The sequence below is a fragment of the Tupaia chinensis genome, unplaced genomic scaffold (genome assembly GCF_000334495.1).
Source record: "Tupaia chinensis unplaced genomic scaffold, TupChi_1.0 Scaffold147003_1, whole genome shotgun sequence".
Taxonomy (NCBI): domain Eukaryota; kingdom Metazoa; phylum Chordata; class Mammalia; order Scandentia; family Tupaiidae; genus Tupaia; species Tupaia belangeri.
Window position 1 is genome coordinate 2,872,452 of NW_006206856.1, and position 9,415 is coordinate 2,881,866.

General features: G+C 63.0%; 1 protein-coding gene across 1 annotated transcript in view; it reads left to right on the forward strand.

Annotated features, from left to right (window-relative positions):
* The window catches only part of CACNA2D2 (calcium voltage-gated channel auxiliary subunit alpha2delta 2), a 119,304-nt gene that overhangs the window by 109,226 nt on the left and 663 nt on the right, over positions 1 to 9,415 (forward strand). Inside the window, exons 19-35 of the mRNA XM_027768603.1 lie at positions 23 to 94; positions 180 to 241; positions 921 to 997; positions 2,092 to 2,112; positions 4,528 to 4,588; positions 6,526 to 6,623; positions 6,824 to 6,914; positions 7,020 to 7,082; positions 7,220 to 7,323; positions 7,562 to 7,660; positions 7,752 to 7,840; positions 8,045 to 8,092; positions 8,316 to 8,387; positions 8,497 to 8,649; positions 8,797 to 8,849; positions 8,968 to 9,023; positions 9,161 to 9,287. Coding sequence (XP_027624404.1) covers positions 23 to 94; positions 180 to 241; positions 921 to 997; positions 2,092 to 2,112; positions 4,528 to 4,588; positions 6,526 to 6,623; positions 6,824 to 6,914; positions 7,020 to 7,082; positions 7,220 to 7,323; positions 7,562 to 7,660; positions 7,752 to 7,840; positions 8,045 to 8,092; positions 8,316 to 8,387; positions 8,497 to 8,649; positions 8,797 to 8,849; positions 8,968 to 9,023; positions 9,161 to 9,287 — 1,346 coding nt within the window. The remainder of the gene's footprint in view (positions 1 to 22; positions 95 to 179; positions 242 to 920; positions 998 to 2,091; positions 2,113 to 4,527; positions 4,589 to 6,525; positions 6,624 to 6,823; positions 6,915 to 7,019; positions 7,083 to 7,219; positions 7,324 to 7,561; positions 7,661 to 7,751; positions 7,841 to 8,044; positions 8,093 to 8,315; positions 8,388 to 8,496; positions 8,650 to 8,796; positions 8,850 to 8,967; positions 9,024 to 9,160; positions 9,288 to 9,415) is intronic.

The window sequence follows — 9,415 nt, forward strand, 5'->3', positions numbered from 1 at the left end:
ACTCACGTCCCGGTCCTTCCAGATCCGGCGGAGCATGATCGACGGCCACAAGGGCCACAAGCAGATCAGAGCATTGGTCAAGTCCCTGGACGAGGTGAGGAGGGGACAGGGACCTGGTGGGCACCCTCCCGCCCCCACCCCTGCCGCTGGTCAAGTACCTGACTCGGCCCCTCTCCCAGAGGTACATAGACGAGGTGACGCGCAACTACACCTGGGTGCCCATACGGAGCACCAACTACAGGTGAGTGGGCGGCCCCAGTCTGCGCGCAGCCGCCCCTCCCTCGCCCACCATCTCTGGGGGGCACCGGAGACCAGGGCCCTCCCTACTTCCCCCAGGGAACCCATTCCCCTTCTTGGGAGCACAGGACAGGCAGCCCGGCCTTTGACGTCTCCTGCACCCCCACCTCTCACACCACCCCGCCAGCCTGTTCCCCTGGGTGCTGCTCCCAGAACGGCACCCCCAGCACACTTCTGCCAGCGCTGTAGCCTGGCTCCGTCGCCCCCCGTGGGTCAGGCCCTGTTGGCACAGGGTTGTCCCCCAGCTGCCCCATTGCTGGCCATTCCGAAATGCCCCTCGCCATGGCAGTGCCACCTGCTTTCAGCCGGCCCCCAGGGCTAGGTGTCAGGCTGGCACATCCCCTGGAGCTCGCTTGCTGCCCTGTTGGCCCCTTGGGGACTGCTGCCGGCAGATGGAGGAGGTGCACCGGGCAGGAGCATGTGGTGGGAGGGGAGCAGTGGGAGAGCGTGGGGAGAGCAGAGGGCCAGGCCCCTGGACCGCGACTGCTCCAGGGCTCCTCAGGGAAAGGTGTCCCTGCTGGTTGGAAGGGGGATGCCGTGGCCTGGGCCTCGTCCGGGGCAGGAGTGCTGGTAGGGCCACCTGTCCCCAGCAGTGACCTGTGCTCCTCTCCCCTCCCCTCCAGCCTGGGGCTGGTGCTCCCACCTTACAGCACCTTCTACCTCCAAGCCAACCTCAGCGACCAGATCCTGCAGGTCAAGTGTAAGTGGCCCGGCCCTGCCTGTGCCCTGCACCCCTGCCTCTGCCCTGCACCCCGGCCAGCCCCTGGCGGCACAGCCAGCCGCTGCCTGCGGCGCGGCCCTCCCCCGTCCGCCCACCCCAGGCGCCCGCAGGCGGCCAGGCCTCCGCAAGTCTGTGGATACCTGCATGCTCGCCTTTTCTCAGATTCGCTTCCAGTCCATTCTCTCATGGTTTCCGTTGAGGTTTCTGTTTTTGGTTTCTCCTACTGCGTGTCTTCCCTCCTTAGCCTGCCTGCCCCGCACACCCCTGGGGGCTGCATTCTTGGAAGACACCCCCTCCCCTCCTGCCTCAGCCCCCCACCCCTCCCATGGTGCCACCTCCCAGGACTCCTCCCTCTGCCCGTCCTCACCCAGCTCACATTCTCGCCCTCACTTTCCTCCTCTCCCCTGCTCATTTTCTGCCTCTCTCCCTCCACCTCCTTGTCCCCCTTTGACCTCCCTCCTTTCTCCCTTCCTCCTCCTTTCCCTCATTCTCCGCCACGCTTCCCTCCCACCCCTGCACCTCCACCCCATCCATCTCCCTCCTACTCGCCCCCTCCAGCCCCTACCTGCCCTCTGTCTAGCCGGGTCTCCCTCCTCTGTGTCTTATCCCGTCCTCTCTCCACCCTCTTTCTCCCCTCCCTCACTCCCTTCTCCTCCTACCCTTCCCTGCACCCTTCCCTTCTTGACCCCCTCTGCCTGTGACTCATCCCTGCATGCCTCCTACTCCCCTGGGCCTCTCCTGAGAGCCCAGGCTCCCAGCTGCGGCCGCCTGCCCACCACTGCCCGAGGTCACTGGGAGGGAGGCTGGGGCTCCGGCCCCACCGGGCGCCCCCCACCTGCCTGGCCGACTGGGGCTCATCTCCTTTCAGTTTTCTTGCTCTCTCTTTCTCTTTCATGTCGTTTTTTTGCAAGAAGTTTCCTTTCGGTATGATGATGAGACACAATATTTTCATTCAAACAGCCATTGAATAAAATATTGTCTGTGCCCCTCCCCTCCCCCTCCCCCTTTTTGTTTGTTTTTGTGTTTGTGTTGTTTTTGTTTTCCTCGCTTTCTCTCTTGGTGGACTGTCCCAGTGCCAATCAGCAAACTGAAGGGCAAGTATATTCAGAACCAGTGCACCCTCCTCTCCCCACCCCACCCGCCCTCACACCCCTGCTTGCCCCCCTTCCTGCCCAGGACCAGCCGAACCCCTGCTCTCCAGGGCTCCCCTCCCAGCATCCCCTGGTCCCTCCAGTTCCTGTCATTCCTTGATCCCTGAATCCCTATTAGAACCAGTGACCCTGGCCCCTGACCCTGCCTGAAGGTGCCCTATGTCCTGAGGGCTCAGGCCCCTTCCCCGTGTTCCCCCCACACACCCTAGGGAAGGCCCTGTCCACGCCCTCCTCCGTCCCTCCAAGACAACTCAACAGTGGGGACAGGGCTGGCAGCCTCTCCACCACCTCCCACCCAAGAGGGCAGGGCGCCTGAGGTGCAGAGGCCCTCAGAGGGGCTTCTGGGAGGCCAGGGGGGAAAGTCAGCCCTCGAGGGATCTCTGGCAGTGGCTCCAGAAGGTGGCAGCCTTCCAAGAAGGGAGAGGGACAGGCTGGGAAGCCTCATGTCCTGACCCTGGAGCCAAGGGGCAGCACAGGGCAGGCAGCGGGGTCCCTGGAGAAGCCAGGCTGAGCAGCCATGCCTGACGCTGGCCTGGGTCCCGCAGTCCCTGTACCCCGTGCCCCACAGGTGCAGAGGCTCGGCTAAGGCCTGAGGTGCCCGCTGTTGGTGTGGAAAGGGTATTCCCAGGAGATAAAGGCAGCCCCAAGGACTGAATGGGATCTGTCCAGACCCCATGGGGCAGCAGAGGAGCGTGAAGGAGACCAGGCTGGTTGTGAAGGAAAAGACGAGGGCACTAGAAAGTGCCCAAGCCAGAGAGACTTCCAGAAGGGTGGGCAGTGACCTCCCTCCCCCGGCTCTGGCCGAGAACAGTGAGAGGACAGTGGAGGGCTGGTGTCTCAGGGAACACCTGGGGGGTTGGGACATGGAGTCATGAGGGGACCTAGGAGCAGGGGCTCCCCAAGAAGCCCTAGGAGTTCCCCCCAGAAGTCCTGGGGCCCCGTCCAGCCTAGCCCAGCCAAGCAGATACAGAGCCATGTCCGCAGGCCTGTGTGGGATATGTGCCCTACTCCCACTGGCTTGAGTTGTCTTTTCCTCCCTCCCCTCACATCCTACCCAGTGACCCCAGAAATGTAGAGCCCTGGGGACATGATGGCCATAGCATAGGGTCCCCCCTCCCCCCCTTTTACTTTCTCCTCCTCTCCCCACACCTTCCCCATCGGCTTGTGTCCAAACCCTGCCTCACAGTCCTATCAGAAAGGAACAGTCCAACCAGTGACTGCCCAGCCCCTCCGAACACCCCAAGGCCCCCCTCCCTGGGATCGTGCAGTGCATTGTGGGAGTACTTGGAAACAGGGAAAAATCCCTCTTCTGCACAAATAAAGCCCTGGGGGCCACGGAGATTGGAATCTGGATAAAGACAGGGTAGGAAGGTGGACTGGGGGGGGGCAGGCCTAGAGCAGAGGGACACCTCCCAGACACAGCCCAGCAAGGTGGCCGGTCAGCTGGGCAGGGAGCAGCCCCAGGGCGCCCCAGCGGCCACACCGTCAGGTTCACTCAGACCCACACAGTCACGCGCGCACGCACACGCATACTCTCCACACATAAACGCACATCATGCTGGCCCACACACACGCACGGGCCCAGGGCTGGACCCCTCGACAGCACTTGCACACCCTTTCTGGAGTCCCCCACATTCCTCTCTGGCTGCTCTGGGCTCAGCCAGGTGTCAGGAAGGGTGCCCACCCCTCATGCTCCTGCCCAGGAAAAGCCGCTGTTTGGGTTCCACCCTCCTGGGGCCCAGACCCCAGCCCCTCGTCCCAGTGCGGAAACAGTCCCAGCACCTAGAGGTCTCCCCTCCCCGGCCTCCTGTCCCCAGGGAGCCCACCAGACCCCCACAATGCACTGCAGTCCTGCCAGCTGCCCGCACCCGTCTCTGGTTGGACTGTCTGTGCCCGTGAGAAACCCCCTCGGTTTGGCCATGTTGATGCCTGACAGAACAAAAGCGAGACCTACCAAAACGCAAACCGCTGCGGCAAAGAAAGAGAGAGAAAAACCCGCAGCCCAAAGCCAATTCCCTTCCTCAAAGTCTCTTTGGAGGCAAAGGAAGCTCAGCATGCGTTTTTTCCATTATGGATGTGATAAGAGCGAGACTGGCGCCTCCCCCAGACCATGCATATATATAGCAGTGTGTGTATATATATGTGTGTGTGTGTGTCCGTGTATATGTGCTATACAGCCGTATGGGAGCATATACAGCCACGCCAAGGACTCACTGCCCACAGAGGACCAGGCCCGGGCAACATATTGGCTATAACTGCCCTCCCTCCTGCGATGCTGTAGACTCTGCAGGCCCTCCACCCCTCCCGCCCGCCCCTTCTCTCTGGCTCGAACCTGAACGTGGAAGTGGCGGGTTGCAGATTTTGAGTTCCTGCTCCCCAGCAGCTTTGAGTCTGAAGGACATGTTTTCATTGCTCCCAGGTAGCTTGCGTGTGGCCTTGCTGAGGTGTCCTCCCCCACCCCGACTGCCCCGGCCCCGCCTCCCGCACTGCTGCCTGGAGCTGTGTGTGTCTGTGTCCTGTGCAGTGTCGCCCAAGCCCCATACATAGCCCGGTATGTGCGGCTGTGTGCATACCCAGGCCATGTAGCCGCACCAGGCAGCAGTGGCCAGTGGCCCCCGGGCCCTACTCCCCCAGGCCTGGGACAGGAGGGCTCTGGACTCCCCGCCGACCTGCCCTGCCAGGCAACCAGGAAGGAGCTCTCTCGCCCTGGCTGGCTGTCCACAGCGCACCCCTGGCTGGGCGGCTGCTGCTCTGGTTTGGTGAACTGCCCTCCCTTCTCCCCGCACCCGTCGTTGTCCTGTGTCAGTCAGTGTTTGTGTGGGTCTGGGGCTGAGCCAGCCAGAGGCCCTGTCGGCAGTGCCGGGTCCAGGTGTGCTGGCTCACGGAGGAAAGGGGGTGTGCGGGAGGGCGGGGCTTTGAGCAGTTGCTCTGGCAAGTCAGGGGTCAGGGAGCAGCAGCCAGGCCCAGGCCAGCACTTTAAACGTGCACACACACATCCCCATGCGCCCACCCTCTCCCTTGAGCCCACATCTGAAGAGTCTGGGGTCCCTGGTGCTGAAGCCCTCCCCTGAGACCTGGGCTTTGGATGAGGGCAGGTGGGTGCAGCTAACGGAGACCCACAGGCACCCTCGGGCACCACACGGGGGCTCTGGACCCTCCCACCCTCCACATGTGTGCACACGCGTGCATGCACCCACCAGTTTCTCTGTGACTCTAGATGTGTGTTTGTGTTTGTGAGTCATTGTGTACCTGTCAGAGTCTGAGTGTAACTAGGGGGCAGGCTCTGTGCCCCAGTGACTGTGGGAGGGCCTGTGTGGCCCACGGGGCCCTGCAGAAGCTGAGGGCGGGGACGGTATTCTTTTTTTGTCACCTCTGTATCTTTGGCTCAGGAGACCTCAATGAGTGTGTGTAGGGTGAGTGAATCAAGTCCCCTACAAGCGCGAATCTGCACACTGTGTGGGAAGGACGGGCAGAGCGTTATGGGTGTCACTCGAGGCACAGAGGCGCAGGCTGTGCACTATGGAAAGGCCCTTGGGGCCAGGGAGTTAGTGGGAACTGAGGCCCAGTGCCATGCGCCCTCGCAAAGCTCATCCTGGGAAAGTAACAGATCCGAAAATTCCCAGAGTTGCTGCCATACAGGCTGGGGGGGGGGGGGGGCCCGACTGCGGATCCTGACAGGGTGGTGGGGGGGGGGGTCCCGGATGTGAAGCAGGGACTGGGCAGGAGCAACGGCTGCAGCTGTCGGGGTATTGAGGCTGACAGCCAAGAGTTCCTGGGGACCAGAGCCCAAGCATCCTCCCCCTACAACCCCCAAGTTCTCCGGACCCTGAGCCTGAGCCCATTGAGGACCCTGGGGAGGTGAGGGGTTGGACATCATTTGGGAGAAGTGTATTCCAGGAGCAGGAACAGCCTGCGGACACCCTCTGTGACCAGGAAACCTGGGTGCACAGCCAGGAAGAGGCAGGATGAGGTCTGAGACTTAGACTGGCACAGCCAGGGCTGGCACTCTGGTCCCACCTCGTGCTGGGACACAGAGGTGGATGAACCAGCCCCCAAGCATCTCCTGGAGGCACCGTCTAGGTCCAGCTCTACAGGAGAGGGGAGAGGCTCTGCAGGGCCAAGCCCTGGAGAGAGGACCTGCCAGGCAGAGGAAGCAGTCCCTCCTTGGGTCAGCTCTGCCCTGACTCAGACCCGGGCGGCACGCAGGCACGCAGGAGCTCAGTCGGGGAGAACGTGCGTGCTCCTCCCCGAGGCCCGGGCTTCCCCATGGATGGCCAGGCAGGCCTGTGGGAAGCTCGACCCCACTGCCCGGTCCAGCCCCCGAAGCCCACTCTTCTCACCCCTCCCCACCCCCAGAGAGTATTGCAAGGACCTGAACGCTTCAGACAACAACACTGAGTTCCTGAAGAACTTCATCGAGCTTATGGAGAAGGTGACCCCAGACTCCAAGCAATGTGAGTGCCTGGCAGGACAGCTGAATTGGGCAGTGCCCAGGCAGCATGGGGGCAGTCCAGAGGAGCCCAGAGCCAGCGGGTGTGGAACTGTGTAGGCTCAAGCCAAGGGCAGAGCCTGGACAGGTCATGGAGTCATGGGGGAGAGGGCAAAGGGAGGCACAGAGCTGGAAGAGGCCCCCTCCACCCTGCCCTCCTTCCAGGCAATAACTTCCTTCTGCACAACCTGATCTTGGACACGGGCATCACACAGCAGCTGGTGGAGCGTGTGTGGCGGGACCAGGATCTCAACACGTAGGTACCACCCAGCCTGTGGGAACGGGAGGCTGGGACTGGGACAGGCCCAGGCCCCGGCTGGCAGCAGACAGGCCTGTGACCCCACCTCCTTGCTGTCCCCAGGTACAGCCTGCTGGCCGTGTTTGCTGCCACTGATGGTGGCATCACCCGTGTCTTCCCCAACAAGTAAGTGACCTACCCCACCACCCAATACCCAGCTCCTGCCCCTGTCCTGGTACTCAGAGGCCTTCATGCACCCACCAAAACCACTGCTCCTACAAGCCTTCTTTACCACTGTCCCCTGCCTCTCTGGGGTGCTCCAGGGCAGCTGAAGACTGGACAGAGAACCCTGAGCCTTTCAACGCCAGCTTCTACCGCCGCAGCCTCGATAACCACGGTTATGTCTTCAAGCCCCCACACCAGGATGGTGAGTGTCCGTCTAGGGTGCCCAGCAGCAGGCGGCAGGCCTCAGCTTCCTGGCCTGCTCAGCCAGGGCTGGGTTCTGCTCTCAGAGCACCCCCTCAAAAACAGGGCAGACGTGAAGACGGTGCCTCAGCAACATGGACACTGCTGGGCTGGGCTCCTTCCTGGGCTATAGGGCCCAGCATGCAGCGGTCAGTGTGGCCACCACACCCACTGCTGACTGCCTCTCCCCACCCACCCAGCCCTGTTAAGGCCGCTGGAGCTGGAGAATGACACGGTCGGCATCCTCGTCAGCACAGCCGTGGAGCTCAGCCTTGGCGGGCGCACCCTGAGGCCAGCAGGTGAATGCCCAGGACGAAAGCGGGGAAGGAGGCAGTGGGCAGGGTGCCGCCCCGGGAGGCAGCACTAATGGACCCTTGCTCTCCCCCAAAGTGGTGGGCGTCAAGCTGGACCTAGAGGCTTGGGCTGAGAAGTTCAAGGTGCTAGCCAGCAACCGTACCCACCAGGACCAGCCTCAGAAGGTATTTGGGCAGGGGAGGGGGCAGTGAGCCCAGCTGTGCCCTTTCTGGAGTCTCCAGGAACCCCTACCAAGCCTCCCCTTCAGATGGGCTCTAGCCCTTATGGGGAGGAAGGGCTACTGCAGATAAGCAGATCCCCAGATGTGTGACAGGGACCGGAGGGAGGGAATGATGGGTGCCTTACGGTCCTCGCTCTCTGCCCAGCAGTGCGGCCCCAGCAGCCACTGCGAGATGGACTGTGAGGTGAACAACGAGGTGCGAGCGCCCCGACCTGCCCTGGACCCCAGCACCCCGTGCTCCCAGACTGCTTCGTCCCAACTAAGTCAGCAACTCCGTCCAGCCCTTGGCCCCACCCTAACCTCACAGCCTCCCCAAGCTGGGGGAGTGGTGCTCCCCCACACTGAGTCACTGGGCTAGCAGGGCCTGGGGCAGGAGGTCTGGGCCTGCTCTCCATGTTCCTCCCTCCCCTACCTCTCAGGACCTGCTCTGTGTCCTCATCGATGATGGGGGATTCCTGGTGCTGTCAAACCAGAACCATCAGTGGGACCAGGTGAGGGTCAGGAAGAGGGTGGAAGGCGGCAGCGGGGGGTCGAGCCTTCTCAGGGGGGGAGGCTTGGCACTGCCAGCACTTGACCATGGCTCCCTCGTGGCATCCTCAGGTGGGCAGGTTCTTCAGTGAGGTGGATGCCAACCTAATGCTGGCACTCTACAACAACTCCTTCTACACCCGCAAGGAGTCCTATGACTACCAGGCAGCCTGTGCCCCCCAGCCCCCTGGCAACCTGGGTGCCGCACCCCGGGGTGTCTTTGTGGTGAGCCCCCAGAGATGCCTGGCCTGGAGATGGGAGGCGGGGCTGGGAGAGCTGTCCACAGATGAGCCCCTCCGCTGACATCTGAGAGCTGGGGGTGGCCTAGGGTGAGAGCCAGCAGTGGCAGCCCACGCCCTCTCTCCACCGCAGCCCACCATTGCAGACTTCCTCAACCTGGCCTGGTGGACCTCCGCTGCCGCCTGGTGAGTCCTGAAGCCACATGGAGAGAGAAGGTGCTCCTGGTAGGGAGGGATCTAGAGAGAAGTGGGGCAGGGCACTGGCCCAGCTGACCACCCCCACTCGGTGCCTCGTGCCCTGCAGGTCCTTGTTCCAGCAGCTTCTCTACGGCCTCATCTACCACAGCTGGTTCCAAGCGGGTAGGTAGGGCTTCAGAGGTCCCCAATCAGCCGAGAGCGACTCCAAAGGGAGGGTTGGGCTGGCTGCTGAGCGAGGCCAAGGCCGTAGACAGTGCCGGGGTCTGTGGGCGGGGCTGAGGCGCTCTGGGCCCTCGCAGACCCCGCGGGGGCGGAGGGGAGCCCCGAGACGCGCGAGAGCAGCTGCGTGATGAAACAGACCCAGTACTACTTCGGCTCGGTGAACGCCTCCTACAACGCCATCATTGACTGCGGAAACTGCTCCAGGTGCTTGCGCCGGGCGGGACCTGGGGAGTGGGGGCGGGGCTGAATGGGTTAGGGGCGGGGTCTGGGCGGGGCTGAAGGAGGTAGGAGAGGGGCCTGCGGGGGCTGGAGGCGAGGCTGGAGGGGGGTGG